The sequence below is a fragment of the Hyperolius riggenbachi genome, chromosome 2 (assembly GCF_040937935.1).
Source record: "Hyperolius riggenbachi isolate aHypRig1 chromosome 2, aHypRig1.pri, whole genome shotgun sequence".
NCBI classification, from domain to species: Eukaryota; Metazoa; Chordata; class Amphibia; order Anura; family Hyperoliidae; genus Hyperolius; species Hyperolius riggenbachi.
In genome coordinates this window covers 251,538,376-251,562,186 of record NC_090647.1, presented here as the reverse complement: position 1 = coordinate 251,562,186, position 23,811 = coordinate 251,538,376, and the positions used below count along the sequence as shown (strand labels likewise).

At 44.7% G+C, this 23,811-nt stretch overlaps 1 protein-coding gene across 2 annotated transcripts in view; it reads right to left on the bottom strand.

Moving 5' to 3' along the window:
* ANKFY1 (ankyrin repeat and FYVE domain containing 1) overlaps positions 1-23,811 on the bottom strand; it is a 98,011-nt gene that overhangs the window by 33,908 nt on the left and 40,292 nt on the right. Inside the window, exons 1-5 of one of the 2 annotated variants that reach the window (XM_068268504.1) lie at positions 14,227-14,331; positions 9,465-9,583; positions 5,613-5,748; positions 3,035-3,158; positions 1,124-1,273 (exon numbers count right to left, since the gene is read on the bottom strand). In XM_068268504.1, the coding sequence (XP_068124605.1) occupies positions 1,124-1,273; positions 3,035-3,158; positions 5,613-5,728 (390 nt within the window). In that variant the 5' untranslated portion in view covers positions 5,729-5,748; positions 9,465-9,583; positions 14,227-14,331. Of the gene's footprint in view, positions 1-1,123; positions 1,274-3,034; positions 3,159-5,612; positions 5,749-9,464; positions 9,584-14,226; positions 14,332-23,811 lie in introns of those variants that run through there. The other variant, XM_068268503.1, reaches the window with a different exon arrangement.

The window sequence follows — 23,811 nt, the reverse complement described above, 5'->3', positions numbered from 1 at the left end:
TCTGGGTGTCAACCTAAACTCCGCACTCTCCTTCACCCCCACATCCAAAACCTCACAAAGTCCTGCAACTTCCACCTTCGTAACATCTGCAAGATATGCCCTTTCCTGACCTTTGCCACCACCAAACTCCTCATCCATGCCCTCATAATTTCCCGCCTTGACTACTGCAACGCCCTTCTGTCTGGTCTCCCTATGACCCGAATTGCCCCACTCCAGTCTGTCATGAATGCGGCAGCCAGAATTATCCACTCCTCCCATCACTCCTCCATGGCGACTCCCCTTTGTGAATCCCTCCACTGGCTTCCTATCCAGTCCAGAATCAGATTTAGGATACTGTGTCTGGCCTACAAATATGTCCACAAAACCTGCCCAACCTACATTTCCAATCTCACCCAGAGGTACACACCTAGCCGCTCAATCCGCTTCTCCAATTAACTTTGCCTGACTGCCCCACGCATCACCCAATCCTATGCACGCCTCCGGGATTTCTCAAGAGCTGGTCCAACACTATGGAACTCCCTACCTCCCCCCACCTTTAACATCATCAAGAAGGCCTTGAAAAAACTCACCTTTTTACTGTGAACTACCCCCTTCACTAGTGCTCTAAACCAACAGCTGAACTTTGGTCACATACCTTTTGTGTCCCCACCTCTCTCTCTAGATTGTAAGCCTTCAGGCAGGGTCCTCCTCCTTATGTCTCCTACCTGTTTACGCACCTCCATTACCATACACCCATCCTATGGATCTGCGTGAACTCTACTTACCTAATCTCCATGCTCCCATCCAGTGTCTGACTAAGCATTACCTGGTACTCATACTGTGCTTCGTGATCTGGTTTTTCTTGTATTCTTGTATTGTCTTATTGCTTGTGACCCCTAAATATTGTCTGTAACCGTAACTAATGTACAGCACTGCGTAATATGTTGGCGCTTTATAAATACAGTCAATAACAATAAATAACCTTTACATCTGGACAAGACCACCACCTTTCTTTATGGTATGAGTGACGGGTGATGCTGAGAGCACACAGTAATGTTGCAGCAGTTCTAGAGAAACACATAGTTCTACATACAAGCTGTGTCCATGATGTACCGTAAGTTACAATGACAAAATGTAATCGTACCTCAGAATCCATTTCTATTAGATACAAAAAAACGACATCTTCTCTTTCCAGCTTGATTGCTTTGTGCAAAGGAAATTGGGTCTTTGATTTGATCATTTTGTACAATAGTTGAGCACTCATTGAGCTGAAGTCCTCTTTTCTTAGGTCATCCTAAGTAATCAGAACAAGAAAAGTTAGCAGTTACTAGACAAGTTTATAGGACTGTAGAGAAGATTTGTAAGGTTAGGTTAGAAAACAGCAAAAGTGCAAACTCCTGATGAGTTATCATGCAACTTATCTATATTTTAGCATTTTTAGAAAGTAATGTCTGCTAGAATTAAGGCTTCTTTCACATAGAGCGGTGCGATTTTCCTGTGGCATGAGAGCCCGACGCATGAATTTAATTTTTACACTCTATGGCAGACAGCGACAACGGTAAATTCCCTAGTTCCAACCCCCACTCAGTGACGTGCTCCCTGCTGAACAGGAAGTACATCACTGGATTTCGTTGATCTGCACATGCGTGCCACAACCTTAACAATCTATAAAGCAACAACAATCTCTAATGCAATCGTGCACCAATCGGTACCTCTCGGCAACACACTAAGTCTGCATTGCCTCTGCGTCATTTGAAGCACTTCTGCCGCATCTAGTTGCACAATGGGTACTGTGGCCAGTCTTAAAGAGACTAATAGCCACTGCAACATGGGAGCGTTGAGATTAAGCCTTAAATGCAATCCAATTCAGACAAAAAGCATGCATTGCAAAACTGGAATTACTACAGCAGAGCATCTTGGTACATAGACGTCTTTACTACACTACTCAGCGCTCCAAAACATGAATTGCCCAGGACTACTACTTACAGAAGAGCCTACTCATGCCACTATTTATATTGCTATGAATAGGGAGTCACAAGGTCAGAGAAAAACAATTGCAAATGTTTTTCTACATAAGTAGCAGGTTGATTTGCGCTTGGAAATGACTAGACTCCCATGCACCCTTGCCTGGCAAACTAGCCTGTTAATTAAAGGAGTACTGTAGGGGGGTAGGGGGAAAAAAAGAGTTGAAATTACCTGGAGCTTTAACAGATCTCCTGTGCCCACGCAGCCAGTCACCGATGCTCAGGTCTCCGCCTCAGGTTCACTTACGAAATTTGCATCTTTAAAGTCTGAAAACCACGCAGCCGCTTCCTTGCTCCCACTGATATCACAGATTGTATGGCGCAGACCCAGTATGGTCTGTGCCTACGCAGTATGCTCCCGGTGATGTCAATGGGAGAGAGGGCACGGCCGCACAGGCGCAGTCGTTTTCTGACTTTAAAGTCGCAAATTCCGGAAGTTAACTGTAGGCGGAGACCGGAGCTTCGGTGAGTGGCTGAGTGGGCTCAGGATATCTGCGGGGGACCATTAGAAGCCCCGGGTAAGTTCAACTCTTTCTCCCCCTACAGTAGTCCTTTAAATAATTAATTAGCAAATGAAATATTGCCTACAATAGTTACGTCTATGCAATCACATACCGCTTTCTGTGACATTTTTATTTCTGACGCTTGATAAGAAGCACTCATGGCTGTGAACAAGTGTATTTTCACTGCTCGTGCCAAGTACAAGAAAGTGCTTGTACAAGTCTTCTTTCCTTCATACACAGGTCATTTGTTTTCACTAGGCATGCACAGTTCAGGAACTGATGCTTACACAGTAAAAATGCACTTCGAGCCTTGCATGTGTACAGTGTATATGCATTCATCCCTTGTCACTTCCATACAAAAGGATTCAACTGCCCCGGCAGTTAGATAATAAAATATGCTGGAAAAGGGTGTCACTGGACACCGGTGAGGGCTTGAAAACACTTAAACGATACCCGAAGTGACATGTGACATGATGAGATAGACATGGGTGTGTATTATAAGCTACATAAAATACTATACTTTCTTACCCAATGACTGGCAATGATTTCAGCACAATAGTTTAACAGGGTGGAGGCACCGAGTTCCTCAGCCGTCTGGTAGAAACGGATGCAATTCCTCACATTCACCAATGACATCACGCCCTTTTCACACCTGACACACAATAAAGAGTTCAGAAAACACCACTGGCTGGTCAAAATACAACCTCAGTTTATAACTTTCACGTCCCGTTGTGTCCTAGCACTTCTACTAGGCAATCATTATAGTGCAACTCCATGCTAGTGAGAAATTAAAGAAGGACAGTGAAATATTAAACCCTTTGCTTTGAATCCATTGCCTAGTTTGCTTGATCTAGGCTCTGTAAGTTTTATGGTGTGTAACTGAAAAAGATTCCATTTTCTTTGATCTTCTGGTGGTAAATCTATAACGGTCTGTAGATACTAACCAACTGAATGTTTGCATCCCCGCATGACAAAGAAAAGTTACTTATACGCCTAAAAACAGGTATCTGTTCTGTCCCCAGAACTGCGCCACAAAATCAAAATTAGATCTTCTGCTTAGGATGTTTAGATACAGAGATCTAGTCAATGTGGTGCTCCTCCAAACCACAGTGACATTTGTAATCAACTCTGACATCTCCATTCAACCTAAAGAAGCTAGGAGATACATTCTGCCCCGTTTGTCACCAAAACTGATCATTCCTATTTTTTCAGGCAACAGTTTAAAGGCCCATTCACACTAGCAATCGTAAAACTCTAGCGTTTTGTGTGGATGACTTTACCTCGATTAGCGTGGTAAAATCACTGTACACTCTTGCGATTCCCGAGCAATCACAATTAGCGCTTTTTTAAATAATGTATCGCAATCGCTCCAGAATCGCAGAAAAATGTTGCATGCAATGCGTTTTACGATTGCCACTAATCGCGAATCGCTTGCGACCAGCAGCAATCGCGACAGTGAGCTCACTGCCATATACATAGTATTGCTAGCACTTTAAAGGCGCTAGTGATTTGGTGATTAGCGGTAAACAGCCACTAATTGTCTAAGTGAGAACGGGCTCTACCTATCTTGTCTGCCAAGTAGCCTGCTTGGAATGGAATCTGCACTTTTGTGGTAGGGATGATGACCACTAAAGGCAAAAACAGGTATAATGGCTAACATGTTTCAGACCACATGTCCTTAATCATAGCCCCAAGCAGCCTGTTTTCTTTTATCGCAAGTGGAGGAGGAGTACCGTATATTCTCGCATATAAGCCGAGGAACCCACTTTTCCCACAGAAACCAGGAAAAAGTGATTGACTCCTGTATAAGCCCCCTACCCAGTATAGCCCCCTCCACAGTAGCCTGATGTGCCCCCAGTGCAAGTCAGCCCCTCTCCCCATATCCAGATGTACCCCAAGGATTATACAGCTGTGTCTCAAGATGCCAATGGATGGCGTCATAGATATGAGACAGCGATTGCCACACAGGAAGAATCCCCGATCATTGCACCGCTGACACTTTGCTTGCACACTCCGATTCACAAGCCAGGTGACACAAGTAGTCTTGAGCAGTGCACTCTGTACACCATGTTGCAGGGGATGGGGGGACACGAACACAGCAGGAAGCCAGCTGGCTAGAGCAGGATCACTAGTGCATGATCCTTACACTCCTCTGCCAGTAACAAAGCCTGCTCCACCATCCGTTCTGCTCCACTGACCCGCATATAAGCCGAGGGGGTAACTTTTCAGCACATTTTTTTGTGCTGAAAAATTAGGCTTATACGTGAGTATATACCAGGCATAGGCAAACTTGGCCCTCCAGCTGTTAAGGAACTACAAGTCCCACAATGCATTGCAGGAGTCTTACAGCCACAGTCATGACTCAAAGGCAAATGCATTGTGGGACTTGTAGTTCCTTAACAGCTGGAGGGCCAAGTTTGCCCATTCCTGGTATATACAGTACTAGCCGCAGACATCCCCCCGAGGGAATAACAACTGTATCAGCAAAGAATTATACAACTTGGCCAATCGTTCAACAGGAGACCACTGGCACTGACATCTGAAGACACCAGTACAGTTTCTCAGTTTTTATTCAACATGGTCAGGTGACAAAAATCCAAGGTGTGTATGTAGCTGTAGATGAGTAGGTGGAAAATGGCAGCCTAGAGCATTGATATTGAGAGACCCTCTCAAACAGAATCCCTGCCCATTGGCACCAGATGCTGTATCTACCTCCTAGCTTCTATGGGTAGAAAGAGGCCCTATCACAGTTGTTTACAATGGCCAGTGTTAATTGAAAGCGTGCCAAGCCTCCTTGGCAAAATCTCTGCACCTGGCCACCCGAGATAGGAGGTTCAGTCTAGTTTTCTAATGCACCTTTTGATGTAAACCCTTAATTGTTCTTATCTGTGTAAGCACAGTTATCTTTTTAACACAGTTGGCACAGTAGCAACATCAAGGCCACAGAACCATGAAAAAAAATATTGAAAAGTTTTTTCCTGCCATGTGTCAAGTTAGCTAACAACTTCATAATAGTAAAGTAACCATTTAAAGCTTATGCAATACTGACACCTAGGCAATGAATGAGTCTGATGACTCTTTGCGCACATCAATCATACAATTTTACCTCTCTCTAAGAAGATGTAGATGGAACCGATTTGCAAGCTTCATTAGCTCAGTTAAGAAGACATCATCTTCCCTCAAGTCCAGCTCATCAGTGTAGATCCAATGAAGCATTGCCATCGTGACAGCAGGCTTGGAATCTGGAAATAAATGTCCAGATGTTACACAATAGAGGAAAGGCACTAGAGCCATTCATTTTAGCCAGATGGGGTTACAATTAAATGTCTGAGGGTCAACACATGAACAAGCTTGGGAAAGATGGATTGAGCAGGTTTATAAACTTTGATTTCTGTTGTCTCACTTAAAGGACCACTATCGTGAAAAATATTAAAATATTTGTAAACACATACAAATAAGTACATTTCTTTTAGATTAAAATTAGTCCTAAATTACTTTTCTCCTATGTTGCTGTCACTTATAGTAGGTAGTAGAAAATTGACATTACCGAAAGGTTTTGGACTAGCCCGTCTCTCCATAGGGGATTCTCTATGTGGCCTTTATTCTTTATAAAGACACTCCTTGAAAAGAATTTATACAATGGTGCTGGCCAGCCTACCTACTCAACTGCACACTTTTTTGGCAGTTGGATGGAGCAACTTTCATTCACTAAGTGCTTTTGAAAATAAAGAAGACCCTAAGAATCCCCCATGAAGAGATGGGTTAGTCCAAAACCTGTTGGTAATGTCAGATGTCTACTACTTACTGTAAGAGACAGCAACATAGGAGAAAAGTAATTTATAGCTCATGTTTCTCTGGATGAAATGTACTTCTTATATGTATGTGTTTACATGTATTTAAAATGTTACACATTTTCGTGATAGTCCTTTAAAGGACTTACGAGGCCGGTTTGCTAAAAAAATAATTAAAAAAGTTAGATACCTGTGTCCGTTTGTGAGGCACCGAGGACGCCGCCCGTGCCCTCCGTGCCGTTCCGCCTGGTCCCCGCCGCTCAGTATCCCCCTGAACGTCCCCCGACCGCACGGCCCGGGTCGGGCTCTCCAGGCTGTTTCCTGTAGCGTGGATCGGGGGGTTGGCCTTAGAGCTGCGCAGCCGCACTCGCGGCTATACGAACTGCGCAGCCGCGGCCAGCTCCAGCGGCCATCTTTGTGAAGGCTGGAGAGCCCGACCCGGGCCGTGCGGTCGGGGGACGATTGGGGGGATACTGAGCGGCGGGGACCCGGCGGAACGACACTGAGGGCGCGGACGGCGTCCTCCGTGCCTCACAAACGGACAGAGGTATCTAACTTTTTTTATTTCTTTTTTAGCAAACAGGCCTCATAAGTCCTTTAAGGTGGCCATACACAATTCATTTTTTCTTTCTATAAAATTTTGACCTATTAGATGATATCAAATCTAGCATACACCATTCAATTTTCAAAGCAATCAACCTGATTTTTCCAACAAATCTGATCAGATTTTTATCGAAATAAAATGGAACAATCGATTGATAAAAGATTATTTTCAATTTCTTCTCTATTTGAGCGTTTTGGCTGAATAAATGGGAAAATCAAACTATTTGATTGTACCCTGTATGGGCACATTTAGGAAGATCACTGACAGTAATGGTGCTGCTCATTCTTGCTCATCACTTTACCATGGGATGTATTTTACACAAATAGCAAAATGACAAATTACTGACAGCATTTGCCTTCTAGGATACAATTAAATGTGTTTGTAACCACACATGTGAGAAGTTGATACACAGTGCAGTTAATGCCAGGTAAAAAAAAAAAATGTTACATCTAGGGCTCTTCTATCCATTCTATACATGTAACAATTTCTACTCAGTTTTACAAATGTAAGCATTCTACAGCAAGCACACAACAGGGATTCAGTCTCCAGGCAGAAACTTGATGTGCCCTCATCCTGGACATGTAAATGGAGTTATGTGTCACAAATAGACATCAGGTTACTACACAGTGTCTGAGTGTGAGTGTGTGTGGGAGTGTGTGTGATGTCTCACTCTCCCACGCTGTGTGCCTGCTGTGTATATTTCTCTCTATACAGAGCCCCCTTCTGCATAAACTAGTAAAAAATAAAGCAGACAGCTCAGAACGCTTCACTTTACATTACAGTCTCTAGTAACAATCAAACTTAATGGAAAGGATGCAGAGAGATAAAACCTGCATTGTGTAGGTAAAGAAAAGTACATACTCACCGCTCCCCTCGCTCCCTGCCGTCGGGTCCCGCTCGTCAGCCACAGCTCCCGGTATTGGCCGACTCTCCTGACCCCGACATACTGCGCCGCACATGCGCAGTATGTCCTGTAATCTTCGCTTCTGGCGTCGCATCATGACGCCAGAAGTACAGACACTCCCCCGCCTCCTGCGTGTGCGCTCCAGCGGCTCCACTATAAAGCTACATGCTAGCTTTATAGTGGAGCCGCTGGAGCGCACACGCAGGAGGCGGTGGAGTGTCCGTACTTCTGGCGTCATGATGAGACGCCAGAAGCGAAGATTACAGGACATACTGCGCATGTGCTGCGCAGTATGTCCGGGTTAGGGGTCAGGAGAGTCGGCCAGTACCGGGAGCTGTGGCTGACGAGCGGGACCCGACGGCAGGGAGCGAGGGGAGCGGTGAGTATGTACTTTTCTTTACCTACACAATGCAGGTTTTATCTCTCTGCAGCCTTTCGGCTGCAGTATCCTTTAATGACAGCCCAGGACAGGTTATAACTTATCACACACTAAAAATGTGTCTGTGTGTATGTGTATGTATATATATATATATATATATATATATATATATTTATTTATTTAATGTCTCTCTCTCCCACTCTGTGTGCCTGCTGTGTATATTTCTCTCTATACAGAGTCCCCTTCTGCATAACGTAGTAAAAAATAAAAAGCATACAACTCAGAATGCTTCACTTTACATTGCAGTCTCTAGTAACACTCCACTTAATGACAGCTCAGGCCAGGTGATAACTTCTCACACACTTAACATTTGCAGTCCTCTCTGTGAATTAACAGTCTGTCTTTAACTTTAGAATTTTGTCGTTATTTTAAGATTTGAAACCTTAACTTTAGAAATGACTACTTAACTTAAAGACAGAATTCTTAACGTTTGCCTGAGGTAAATTGCTTAGTGAATGCTAAATGCTTTATCACCATGGTGATAACAGTAAAAACAGCTCAGAAACGTTATTAAAGATGGGAGATGAGTTTAGTGAATTATGGCCATAGTCTCTGTACAGCGCTGCAGAAGATGTCAGCGCTATATAATTAATAACTGAAAAAATAGCCCTACTAAGAAATTGTCTGAAGTCTCTTTCTGTTTTCAATACAGCAAGAGTTTAAAAAATGAAATTGTCATCTTATAAATGATAAATCAATAATATAAATCAAACATCTTCCTATACCTTCCATTGAGGCGGAATCGCCTAAAAAATTTTTGGTGCATGCAGCGATTCTCTGAGCGGATGGGAAACAAACCGCTCAGATGTGAACTCTGTCATAGAGAATCATTGCACAAGCGTTCTTAGGGCGATTTTGAAAATCGCCTGCGTTTGAAAAAAGGGCAAAAACGCCCTCAGTTGAACGAGCCCTTACTCACAAAAAATATGAGACTCAGGTCTATGTTATATTTAACTTTAGCAAAACACATACAATTAATCTCTAATTGTTTTGTACTATGTACAGTGCTACGGATGATGTTAGCACTATAAACACAAATAATAATCATCACAATCATCTCTTAAGTTTAATTTAACTTCAGGTTTGATTTAAAAAATGATACCCACTGCAATAGGAAGAGAGAAGAGCACATTTCTGGATTACAGATGAAACATGTAGATAACCACAAATGAAAAAAATTCACCACCTCCATGTGAGACTGTGGATTGTTTTCTACTCACCTGACAGGTCTAGCTCCTTTGTTGCAGCCAAACTGGCCAGACTCCAATCCTCACTCCTGGCAGCCAGCACAAACTTGTGAGCATTAATGCGCTGCTCTCCAACCTTTATCTTCAGGTCACTGTGGCACAGAGACAACATCAAACAGATCAACACTTCTGCAGGTATGTCAGATTTACAGTGTCACATTACTGTTTCCCTGCCAGAGGTTTATATTACCTTACACAGGCAAGACCCAAACGAAAGTAAAAGCATGAACACCTCCAGAGATGATATGCCTTTCGGGTTAGAAAACAAAACAAAACAAAAAAAAAACAAAAAAAACTTGACCCTTTGTGAATATGACCTATTCCACATTTTGTGGAAGTCTCATTAATGGATCAATTATTGTAAAGGAGATGCTAATAATTCTGGCCTGCATGCAACATTTTATGTAAATTGTATGCTGCTTCGAATTGGTCCAATTAAAAGCACTTCTTGCCAATTTTAAATGGACCAATTCCAATCTGTGTACAATCTGCAGTTGTATTATCTTCTCTCACAATTTCTCTAAGGCAGGAAACACACTTTGCAGTGCATTTTTGCCCGTGATTACCAGGTTTCCGCCACTTAGCATCTGTGATTTCCTGTACGCCGTTTTCAAAGTTCGCTTGCAATTTTTTGGGTGCAGCAGAATACATTGTAATGACAAAAGTGCACATAATTTCGGAAAAAAAGCAGAAAGCTGTCCAATTTGAAATTGCAGGGAATACGCAAACAGGCACGACGTAAGGTTCCCAAGCAGGCCATGGCAAAACACGTATGACTCAAGCAAGCGTGTTCCTTGCCTAATCATGTGTGGTCACTAGGTTTCATCACACAAATATCAATGCCACAACTAAACAAAGTTTGCGCTAATGGTGAGCAAAAAAAGTTTCTGAACATTATCAGATTGTTCATTTTCTGTTGCTCAGGTTCGCATTAAAGTACATTTGAACTGAGAGGGATATGGAGGCAGAGCAGGATCATCCAGCAGGCAACCTAGGCAGGTGCCTGGGGTCTAGTGGGAGTCAAGGGGCCACCTGCCACCTCCTTTGACCTCTCTCCACTTCAGCTTACCAAAAGGACCGCAAGGTGGGGCCCAAATCTACTACCTTGCCAAGGGCTCCATTATATCTTAATCCATCTTTGTATGGAGGCTGGCATATTTGTTTCCTTTTAAACAGTGTTAGTTACCTAGCAGTCCTGCTGAATTCTTGGACTTTGTTAAAGCGGAATGAAACCCAGCCATTCTTCTTTGCTCTAAAACATTATTTACAGCATATTATATACTACCAGCATTTTTTTTTTTACTAGAACAGCAATCAAAGGGTTAAACACAGGACAGCAAATCTCAATGCCGGGACAGCTGGACGCATCCGAACTGGAGATAATGTTATCTTCTGTTTAAATGTATCAAGTCAGGAATATAAACAAACATTTCTCTGACACTGCAGACTCTCCTGAACACAGACAGACAGTCAGAAAGCATTTCTGCTTATATTTCAAGATGAAAAAAAAAAAAAGTTATGAATAAAATGCAAAGTCAGCAAAAAAGTGTACTTTGGAAACTTGTAATTTCTAAATGAATAATACTTATGCACAAAAGCAAATATGATAAACGTATGGCATATAAAAAGTAGGAAAACATGTTTTTATTGAATATTGTGCCAGGGTTTTATACCGCTTTAATGCCTCAATCACTCACCTTAAATGAGCATGTGTCTAATGCTGTCTGACTTCAGTCACATACGTCTAATCTGAATATTTGTTCAGGGTGTATGACTAAAACTAGCTGACCTAATCCCGGTTTAAAACGGGTTGTAGATCTTTCACCACCACACACGCATGGGTCATGTACAACCGCCCGCCGCGCGCACACTTGTCGGCCAGCCGGCCCGCCTCCTGCCCCAACGGCTGTGTCAGTGCAGAACATGCGCAGTAGCACAAAAGCACTGACACAGGGACAGGGCGTAGGGACACTTGTATTTTCTACATAGAGATTATTGGCTTCACAGTATCAGCAGGACAGCCAGGCAATGTGCATTGTTTAAAAGGAAATAAATAAGTCAGCCTCCATATACCTCTCAGTTCTGGTGTGCTTCAAATGCAAAATAACCATTAGTCAAAAGTGAAGCAGGAAGACATAATAACGAGCACTGCAGGATACGTATCTGATGAAGTTTATGACAGACCTTTACTGGCATGCAGGAAATCTGACCACTGCAAAATCACCAGCACTCAAGCATCTTTCCTGTGTCGTCATAACGGCCTCTGATAAACTCATGCTTCAGGAAAAGCAGAACAGGAACACAGAGGAAGCAGCTCTTACATGGGCTGACTCAGCAAAATGAATATTCCTTCTCAGGTTATGTGGTGTAAGTTTTCACGCATTCTACCGAAAATCTATTAATCTGTGAAAGGTGCTCTAAGCAAAAATATTACCTCACTGAACTTCTCCACAGGCTACTACAATGGAGTCAATGTCATCATCTGACATGTAGATCAATTCAATAAGAGGAGATCACATGTTGATGGTAATGGACAATGTGATTAGAGTCACTCATGGAGTTGATAGATTTGCAGGGCTCTAAAGTGCTGTGATAATTTCCTGCTTTGTGCACATTATAGTGACCATCACATCAGAGCCTGTCAAATTATCAGCTGACCAATCTGCTCTTCCAGAATGATCTATCAAATTGTCTTTTCTAATAGGGAGTGGAAAATAATTCAATTGTAGCCTTGTTTATCCATACTGAATAAGGGAGGGCACAAGATCTCCTCACACACACTGATAATTGCACGCATTCACACATCCCTAAATCTTGTAAGATTTAACAGCATAAATTGCAGACAGCGCTGACAGGGTAAGGAGCATAGCACGCCCACCGTTCAGTGGCGTATTCACTGCTGGACAGTAAGTACATTACTGGCATTCACGTCGGTCTGCTCATGCACGTCGCACTGTACTCCGTTGTTCACGCTCACTGTATTGCCATAGATTTGTATTACTGCATAATTCCTGCAGTAGGCACAGATCATGCAGTAACACACACATGACTTCACAACGGGATTGTGGTAAATTAACTAAGTTCTGTTGCAGTGTGTCGCCCAAGTATGAAAGTATCCTTGGTAGTAAAAATGCTTACTACGATGCCATAGTGTAAAAGGGCCCTTAGACCAAAGAAAACATATGCATACACATTTACCAGTCTCCTTCTCCAGGGTACAACAAACTGTATCTGACATACAATTAAATAAATAGACTATGCTGGCATAGAGGGGAGGAGAGAGCTACAGACTGCAACCAGACCCCAATGGCTGCTAAGACACATACACAACAAGTATAGCTGCATCAGACTTGGTATCACACTGATATGTATGTACTGTATATTGTACAAAGTGTTTACAACTGTGTTTTATCTGTATCATCTTTATCTAGTCATGTACTTTATCCACTTCAGCCTACAGTGTTGTTCACCTTATGCATCCGAGCAACTTTCACCTCCCATTCATTCGCCAGTAACTGTATCACTACTTATCACAATGAAATGATCTATATCTTGTTTTTTCCGCAACTAATTAGGCTTTCTTTGGGTGGTACATTTTGTTAAGAATTATTTTATTCTAAATCCATTTTAACAGGAAGATTAAGAAAGAAATGGAAAAAAATAATTATTTCTTAGTTTTTGGCCATTATAGTTTGAAATTAATACATGCTACTGTAATTAAAACCTATGTATTTTATTTGCCCATTTGTCCTGGTTAGAACACCGTTTAAATTATGTCCCTATCACAATTTATGGCGCCGATATCTTATTTGGAAATAAAGGTGCATTTTTTTCAATTTGCGGCCATCACTCTACAAGCTTATAATTAAAAAAAATATATTAATATATTCTCTTGACATGCATATTCAAAAAGTTCAGACCCTTAGGTAACTATTTTTATTATTTTTTTAATTGTAATTTTTTTTTTAATTAAAAATTGTATTTGGGTAATTTTTGGTGTGGGAGGTAAACAGCTAATTTTAAATGTAATTTAATGTACTTATTTAATAAACAAATGTATGGGGGTGTAGTTTTACTATTTGGCCACAAGACAGCCACAGTCAAAAAGTCCTGGAAGCAAACGATCTCGCTTCCAGGAAGCATTAAAGGACAGAAACTTATTTTTTCTTCAGAAAGACCGCGGCCTCTGATAAGAGGCTGTCGTTTTTTCTGGGGGGACTTAGATCAATGAATGGGAATTATATTCCCATTCACTGATCTCGGGTATAATTCCCATTCATTGATCTCGGGGCAAACGGCAGACGGCGGGAGCGCGCACGGGCAGCAGCACAGGCTATCTGGATGGATATATTCGCCCAGATAGGCTTAAGTGGTTAATAATTATTATTACATAACATTTACACGTACAGATCCACAAATTGCTACTACTACTACTTACAATAATAATTCACCATGTTACGTGAGTACATTAAAACTCAAATGTCTTCATGTCAGCCCACTGTGTCACTATCAAGACATGTAAATGTCTCATACACCAGAATGGAGAGAGAGATGATGCTTTTCACACTTATATCCAGCTTCCTTACCAGACCTTACATAATATGTCACATGGAAAGGTTTGTCTGCTTCAGGCTAACTGTGAATAATTTTGCCCTGGTATAAGGAACATGCATAGTGGTTTGTAAGTCAACAATGCAATCAATCTAAACAGAATGTCTTATTTCACAAATGGTACCTTATTCATCTGTGTCATAGTAGCTTATTCTTGACATTTATCAGTCAACTTTAGGCCTAAGAGAGGCATAGAGTAGAGGAGGTCATCAATAAATACACAGCTCCTTCACATGAATGGTTGAACTGTGTGGTTACCAAGCAGTTACTGCAGTTATAACCACTGATCTGTTGAGGACGAGCTGCTATTCGTGTGCAACTGGAGGAGTTTGTAGCTGCATTGCATGCCAGCCGTTGGCACGCAATGCTGTTCCTGTGCAGCAGATGGATGCTGAATAGTATTGCATCCATAAATGGCTGTAGCTTGCTCAGAAGTGTATGCATGGTTATAGTGCTGCTGAAGCACTGTACTACTGCCAGACCTGAATACAGACAGTAACCTTGACAAGCGGTGAACCTGTTACTGTTCATCCAAACATGGTCTCAGCACTGCAAGGTTATTTGAATTTTCTCAACTTCACAATCTTGAGTCGCTTACTTAAAACCAGCACTCTGCTCTACATGTGGGAATCCTTTCTAGGATTTTTTCACACTTCCTGTTCTGAACACTTTTGTGTTTTAACACGTAATCAGTAAAACAAGGAAATGCTAGTGCACTAATAAAGAGCTCCAGATATGTAGCAGTTAGTTGCGCAGGAATCCATTCTCTGTTTCATAAGCAACATATTCAAAACTGGTTTTCAGAACCGATGACAACCAAGAATTCCAAGCTATCTATCTAAAGAAAAGCAACTGCTAACACGTGATTTAGTGTCTGAGGAAAAACAATGGCAAAATAGAATGTTGCAGCAGCTGGCGTTGGGCCACAATCTGGTATAGCTTTGCTGGCAGGTTTTAGCTAAAGCCCAAGGATAACTATTATGAGGCCAATATATAAAGAAGTAGCGACTGCTCCCTAAAACAGGAAGACTGTCACTTTGCAGATTGTCAAACTTTTAAAGTGGAGAGCACCCTTGAATTCAATGAGATGGAACAATGAACTAGATTTATTTTCATACTTTTTGCCAATTTTGGTGCAGATCGCCATTTTGAAAATCTACGACTACCTTCTGTACTTGGCTTACCAGAACCTGAGAAAAGGGATGCAGTGTTCTGCAACCTACCGTATTTTTCGGACTATAAGACGCACTTTTTCTCCTCCAAAAGTGGGGGGAAAAAGTAACTGCGTCTTATAGTCCGAATACTTCATTTTCGTACCTGCGTCTCAATCCCTGTGTCTGCCAGTGTGTTAGCCCCGCATCTAATCACTGTGTTACCAGAGTTCCCATTTATCCCCAATGTCCTCTTCCTCCATCCTGTGTCCGCCAGTGTGATACATACTTGTAGCTGGGCTGTGTTCTCGCTTATTCCCCGATCACGATGTCCTTCTCCTCTATCCCAGTGTCCTCCATTATTTATTCCCCGATCACGATGTCTTTCTTCTCTATCCCAGTGCCCTCCATCATTTATTCCCCGATCACGATGTCTTTCTTCTCTATCCCTGCGTCCTCCATTATCTATTCCCCCGATCGCGATGTCCTTCTCCTCCATACACGTGTCTGCCAGCGTTTTAGACACAAACTTTCAGTCGGCGCAGCTTCCTCCATTAAGGAGTCGCTGCACAGCTTTGCCGATCTACGAGCCAATCAGGTGGGGGCGCTGCCCCAGACCACCAATCACGCTGCTTAAAGTTTCCTGGTCCCATCAAACAGCACCCGATAGTCCCGAGGGCGGGAGAACAGCCCGTCACTGGGGCCAATCACTGCACTCCCTCAGTAGCAGGGAGTGCACTGATTGGCCCCACTGATGGAGCTGTTATCCCGCCTATAGATCGGCAAACTGTGCTTTGACTTTTTAATGGAGGGAGCTGCACGGCTGAAAGTTTGTATCTTAAAGTGAACCTTAAGTGTCCCAAAAAAAATGAGTTTTACTCACCTGGGGCTTACCTCAGCCCCCTGCAGCTGATCGGTGCCCACGACGAGTCGCTCTGATGCTCCGGGTCCCGCTGGCGGCCACTTCCGGTTTCGCCGTCAGGACCCGTCAGGCTGGGGAACGCGGCTGATACTACGCGTTCCCAGCCAAAATAGCACCCCTATGCGGCCATATGTCCGCATAGGCACCCGTATGCGGACATATGGCCGCATAGGGGTGCTATTTTGGCTGGGAACGCGTAGTATCAGCCGCGTTCCCCAGCCTGACGGGTCCTGACGGCGAAACCGGAAGTGGCCGCCAGCGGGACCCGGAGCATCAGAGCGACTCGTCGTGGGCACCGATCAGCTGCAGGGGGCTGAGGTAAGCCCCAGGTGAGTAAAACTCATTTTTTTTGGGACACTTAAGGTTCACTTGAAAATGCTGGCGGACACGTGGGACGGCAGAGGACATCACCCGGCAATAGAAAGGATCAAAGGAAATAAGATATGAGGAACACAAAGGACACAAAACAGCTACAAGTATGCATCACATGCACTGGCTGACACGGGGACAGAGAAGGAGGACATTAGCAATAGAATGCAAATAAGAGATGGGGGACACAGAGGACACGGGAACAAGGGGATTAAGATGCCTAGCAGATGCCAATGAACATGGTGGACACGGGAATACAGGGCTTGAGATGCCCTGTTACAAGTACAGGCGGTCATGGGGATGGAGGAGGGGGATATTGGGATAAAAGGGACATGAGGGGTAGAGGACACACAGATACAGAACACACTAGAGGACCTGGGGGGTAGAAGGAACACGAGGGCTAGAGGACACACAGATAAAGATGCCAGGCTGCAAGTATTAACACACTAGAGGACCTTGTAGGGTAGAAGGGACATGAGGGATAGAGGACACGGTGGACACAGAGGAGACGGGGATGGAGGACAGAGAGAAGAGGGACAGGGAACATGGGAAAGAGGAAGGGGGAAACAGAACAAAGACCAGGAGAACAGGGGACACAGGAGGTTCAAGGAAGGCACAAGGGGGACATAATAATTGGGGGGGGGGAGAAGGTCCATAAGACGCCCTTGCACCATAGACGCACCAGGTTTAGTAAATTATTTTTCTCTTGGTTTTTATGCTCTAAACCTAGGTGCGTCTTATAGTCAGGATGTGTGCTCCTACTCCATTGATAGGTTTGATGCAATGAATGTGTTTGCATGTCTGCACTATGCATGTTACAGGGCCAGCTTTAGGACACCTATGTTTACCTGGGTACTTCTGCACAGTATAGGTGACTAAGCATAAGAATGCATTCTTCTGCGAACTAAGACCCCGGCTTTTAACTTAGCTGTAGGGATAACAGTTGTGCCTGGATGAATGAATCTGTAAATGCATTTGTTTGAACATTTGCATGTGAGAGTGCGAAGGGTTAATTGATTTTTGCTGTTTTCTAGCCACACCCCCTTCAGCACCTCCCTTTCTTTAACTTATTTAATGTCCTAACTAGATGCGATGTGCCTGGATATATGTATTTTTTTTATAGTCCGGAGCGTCTTATAGTCCGAAAAATACGGTAGTTGACTGGCCACACAGTGTACTGCAATTTTGTAGGCGATGCTTGCATGAATCTGCTTCCGGGAAACTAAACTTTTATTTTTTAGTGACAGTGGTTGAGGGTCTATGAAGCTGTAACTCCAGGGATGCTGGACAAAAAAAAAATCACGGTCCAGACACTTTGGTCATAGAGCATGAGAACTATGCAAGGTCCTGGTTAGAAAGCCGCAATTAGGCTGTAACGGTCTCTATTCAGCAAATGACGTGCTTACACAGCTTTAAATTCAGTAGCTCACCAGGACTGCGGCTCAATTCCTCGGGCAATAGTTTGGGGCCAGGTGGTGTATACAACAAAAAAACTTGCGGGTGTCTTCAAAAACAGTATCAAAAATTTATTGAAACATCTTGAACAACCATCATAACATTCCCCTTCTCCCCCCTTAAAAACACGGTCGTGTTTCCCAGACGTCAGCTGACTCCATACACTCACAACCTCAGCGCAATTCAAGCAGCCTCAATTGCTGAGACAGTACTCCCTATATCATAGGATTTGAATGACAGTCTCAGACCTCAAATAGACTTGCTATATAGTGATAATTGTCACTTGATTGTAACAAGGCCTCAAACGAAGATTATCGTGCAGAGGATACAAAAGAGGAACTAATAAGGCAGCTTTCCATTCAACATTGTTTTCACTATTCCTTCAATTGCAGACATTGGCATTGAATCGGTTATTACACCAGCATCCGGATTAGTGGTTGCCTGGCACTCAGGCTATACCATCCAAACCTTGCAACCTCCATCAGGCCCTTCAGACCACATGCAATGACGATAGTTTTATTGCCCGTTTTCCAGAGTCAAGCTTACACAGCTAATTCAAGTGGTGTCGTTTTACCACAACTCTGATTGCAGACTTAGTTACACAGTCACATAGAAAGCATGCCATGCAGAGCGGACATACAGATGCGAATACACAGTGTTGCCCAGCGGGCTCTCACCACCGCTGGTTGATGTGTCTTGAAACACCTTGTTGTCCTGCGTATAGTATCAACTCCCAGTTCCGCCGCTCAAGAATTCATTAATCGGGGGCATTCACTTGCAGAGACGCCAGGCTTTGCAATTAGCGTCCGGTCAGCTGATCGTGACGGCCGTGTCACGTGACATGTTTCGCTCAGCTAAACTCCGAGCTTTCTCAAACGTTGGTCAGGATTGGCTGCAGCCTCTTTCTTTATATAGTCACGTGCTTAGTGTGACAATCCAGCCCCCGCGATCCCGTCGAGATCTGCTCCCGTTAGCGTACGCAGGAAGTACGGGCGCAGACGGACAACGAGACCGGTTGCTGGATCGTCAGAGGTAAGAAGAAAAGGGCGACAGAGCGTGCCAATCCCGTCTAATCTGCTCCCGTTAGCATACGCAGGAAGTACGGTGAACAGACTGACAATAAAGATTGGTCGCGCAGCTGCCGACAATATGTAATGGGACAAACATCCCCAATCCCGTATTACTAGGCCACTGTTGCCATGCAGGTCTCATGCACTAGAGGCTGCTGGAGGCAAATTCACTGTGTGCATAGTAAACGGTTAAGATTGGTTGGAGGTGCCCATACATGTACAATTTTGATTGTATATACAATCTGTAAACTAAAAATATCGATTTCGCGCTGGAAATCGGATAAATACACTGCCACCACTGTCTGATTGGATGAATGGAGCAGACAGTCTCCAACTAGGGCGAAGAGACCCCAACGCTATCATAAGACGGTAGCCAGCCCAATCACGTTCAACACGCTCAAGTCACCGTTCGGGGAATAATCACTTCCGACGGCTTAGAGACTGTGAGCAATGTGACGTTAAAGAAAGGTTACTGGGTCCCTATATGATGCAATCTCGAATTGTATTTATAATCGAGAAACGAAGTTATCGATTTCGCACAGGAAATCTGGTACTAGCTAATCCTAGAAGGAAGAAACGGTTATTTACAACCTAGCTAGCAAATCAACAATTTATAAGCAAATCATAAAACAATGCGGTAGTATGACTGACTCTTCAGAGGGCAGATTCGTTATAGCAGCAATCAGATGACCAGAACAGGCACAAGACTGAACGATAAAATCGTTAGTTTATTTCTAAACTACATACACACAGCTTATTTTAGAACAGATTGATTGACAGAGAGAAGAGAGGAAAAGAGAACAGAATGTCTTAATATACAGTTCAAATACCGTTATTGGTAGTCCATGCGGCAATCGCAAGTCTTTGGCGAAAGTCCCAAAATGGCGGTTGCCATGCGGCCAACAGGCCTTTGTTAGGAAGTTCCAAGAGGGAGGGTTTGCCCGCGTCCTTGCGGGCTGCCAGGATGTTACTAGGCATCAGATTGAAGGTAAAGGACTCAGAGCTTTCTGGGCTCTGTCTGGTTATAGCCCCCACTCCAGCAAGGAGGGGTTAGGGGGCGTGGATCACACACCTCTTTGGGAATAGGAGATCTCTGCCCCTCTCATAGAGACAAAAATTTACCTGAATCATGATAAGGGTGCTCATCTGCAAACCGTACAAGTTAGGTTAAATCTAATAACATTTTTAGGTTTGTCAGAATTTATCAAGAACGTTGATACCAAACTTGGGGAATCAGACCCCTGGGGTATTAGAGGGTTATTTTAAAACAATCTTACGCTAGATCTGGCAGTCCGATTGGTCCGTAAACCTGTCAGAACCAGCGCCCTGTGGAATCCCATAACCTGTGCAGATTTCATGGGCAGGGAGATCTGCTATGTCAGGAATTATGAAGGAAATATGGAGAACATATGAATATTGGGATTCCTGAGGTCACAGCAGGTTTTCCTAAGGTCATTGAGAAAGCCAGCTGTAGTCTCTAAGTGGCTTCTGCAGGATGTTAGCAGAACCTCCTGTGGCTGCTCTTTTCATGTACGGAGCTGAGGAGCCACCAAGTCGGGGTTAGGCAGTGGAGGTGTGAGATTTCCCTCTTTCTGCCTGGTTGGGGGTCCCTGTGCTGGCAGAAAATCTTTTCAACAGGAGGCTAATTAGCTGACCATGAAAAGATTTCTCCAGCCCTTTGGTGAAGGGAAAAAAAAGTGTATTTAAACCAAAAACTGTATTAACCCCTGGCTCCCCTGATCTTCTTGTAAACCAAGCCTTTCCCTCTGCTGTCACTTTTAATAGTGGCGACAGGGAATATTTTATAAGGCTCTAACTACTTTTTTAGGACGAATAAACGTTGATTCGTCACACCTCCCCCTTTTAAGAGATTAGCTGGGGAGGAGTCAACAAGACTCTGAGTAAAGCAATCCACTGTCTGCTGGGTCTGGTACGCCACATTCGGAAAGGCTGGGTTGCGCCTGACCTTGGGGGGTTGCCTTTTACCCATGGCATTGGTCAGTGGGTTAGTCAGGAGGCTACAGGGCGTAGCACACATCCTGTAGTATCCCGCCGTTTCCAGAGAGGCCTGTACCTCTGTCATCACAATCTGATCTGCGTCTGGTTCAACGGTCAGATTGTCAGCTGACAGCTGTCCTAGTACCAGGGACGAGTGATCGCAGTGTTGCTCCCAAGTCGGGGGGAACACAGGGATGTCATCCGGGTACGTGACTGTACAACCGTGCTTGCTCTTCCACAGGTCGTTCCACGCCTGGAGAAAGGTGGCTTGGGCATTCACCATGGCAAAAGACATCCGCATCGAGGCGTTTAAGTCCAAGGGCAGGGTGAATGTGGATTCCAGGCGTGCCTTAGGCACGGTTGGAATCTGCCAGTATCCGTAGCTCCGATCTATGATCGTTAGGTAGTTGGCGGATGCCAGCCAATCCAACAGATCACCGAGTGGAGTCATGGGATACGCAACGGTTATTGGGATGTCGTCCGGCATCCTATAGGCCTCACAGAACATGGTGGTCGGTGAGCTAGAGGATTTGCGGAGGACAGACATCTGTAACATCTCCTCATACTTCATCTTCACTTTTGCTTGCACCTCCGGAGAGGCGCTGTATGGGATCTGCCATGAGGGCTTGTGAGTCCCCGGGTCCCTTCTGTGAACTGCTGTATCCTGCCAAGGGTTGCTGCGAAGATTTCGCTGTGGGGGCGCAGTGCGCTTCAGCGAGGCCTTCGGGGAGTACGAGAGGTGGGGGGTGACTTTCACATCATCCGCCAATTCTCGTGTGGGAGCTATCAAGCCTGGCAGGGGACCTGTGTCTTCCTGTTCTAATTGGCTGTGCTCTCCCAGAACTAACTGCGTTCTATCTGACTGGGCTTCTAACAGATCCACATGGACCGTGCTTTCACCTGGGGTGTCAGTTACATGGGGAATGGGTTCACTGGAGTAGTTACCATTCTCCCTGTACACCTGTAGTGGAGCTTCCACTGCTGGCGGCTTAGCGGTCTGGCCACTAAGCGCACGCAGGTTGGAGTCGCTCTGTAGTATCCTCACGGATGCGGCACTACAAGTCTCAGCCAGCTGCCTAGTGTGATCTGAGGTCAGCTGCTGAAAATCTAACTCTCTGGGGTCAGAGCTGACAGGAATGCCTGCAGGCTCTGAGCTCAGGTTACCAACAGTACTGTATGTGTCTGTCTGCACAGGCCCACCACAGTAAACATCACCTTTTGGGTTAATCAAAATCATGTCCATATTGACATTGGCCTGGGGATCAGAGATATCAGGGGAAGTCGAGACTTCTCCAGATAGTCCTGAGCCCAGACTACCGGTGACACTGAAGGCGTCATCCAGCGTACTCTCACAAACATGCACAACATTATCAAAAGCATTTGCATAACATGATATGTCATTTTTAGCATGTGTGTCACCCGCCTGAAAGTCAGAATTGTCAGAGGGAATCCCTGCTGTCAGCTCTGAGTTCATGCGACTGGCCATAGAGCCTGTAATGGCCAAAGAATGTACAGCGTTTCTATCACAATTATCACTGACACATGCAATTTCATTAGTAATAACAGGTGCAGAAAGAGATAAAAGACAGTCAGTTGCTTGTACATATAAATCTGAGGGTACCTCCCGCCCAGTGGCGTTAGGTACAGTAGCAATAGCAGGTAAGGGGTTGACATCTCCCTGTTTTCCCATAGGCTTGTACAGTACCTGGTGGTCAGGGAGTCCTGCATATCAGCAGAAAATTCCGAAGGGCATACAAGCGTGCCTAGATCAGTGCCAAGCACAGGAGGAGAGGGAAACTCAGCAACAGCCCGCTCTGGAAAACCCACCCCCCATCCGGCCTTCTCGGGACCTGGGATAACAGGGTTGTGGTGGTTGGGCCTGACTTCAGTCAGGGTGAGGAGCTTTTGTGGGAGAATATCTTCCTCTGTGGCAAGGTCGGAACAGACCAAGGAAACATCTGCTTCTGGAGCACTGGAGCAAAAGATGATCTGGTCGTCCACTGGAGCACTGTGAAGATTTCCGGAACCGTAGAGCGTCTCTGACACGCTGACAGGCAGTGCAGAGGGTGATGCAGGTGACGGATCAGGGTTGCTAGCCATCTTCGGGCTAGTGACGGTCGTTCTCTTCCTCTTGGGACAGAAGAACTTTATGTGGCCAGTTGCGCCACAAAGATTACACGTGCGAATGGCAGGTGTGTCAGACTGGGATGCAGCAATAGCAGCAGCTGCAGGTCTCAGTGGCACAAAGCTCGCCGGACCAGGAGGAGCGAATGCAGTAGGCTTACCTCCTTCCAAGTCTTGGGACAGTGTTCTGTGACTGTCCAGCACCAGGGTTCTCTGGCTGTCAGGTACAGGAACCTGATGGTACGCCCTCTCAGAGGTGCGCACAGGAAAGTCTCGTTCCGTGCCCTCTTCCATGGCAGGAAGTTTTGCTGTGGGGGTCACGGGTAGAGGTTTGCATCTCTCCACCGAAACACATAGTGAAGAGTGCTGATTTGATTGGGTTAGCTGGGCCAACTCCAATTCACGCTGGAGCCGTAGCTCTTCGATCTGGAGATCCCGCTGGCGCAGACACTCTCGGTGCTCCTGGTATCTGCGCAGTTCCTCGCCGGTCAGGTTTGCCAACTCCAATTCCCACTGGAGTCGTCGCTCCTTGGCCTGGAGATCAAACTGGCGCAGTCGCTCTTGGTGCTCTGCTTCACGCTGGAGCATCTTTGCCTCATGCTGGCGCTCCTCTCTCAGGA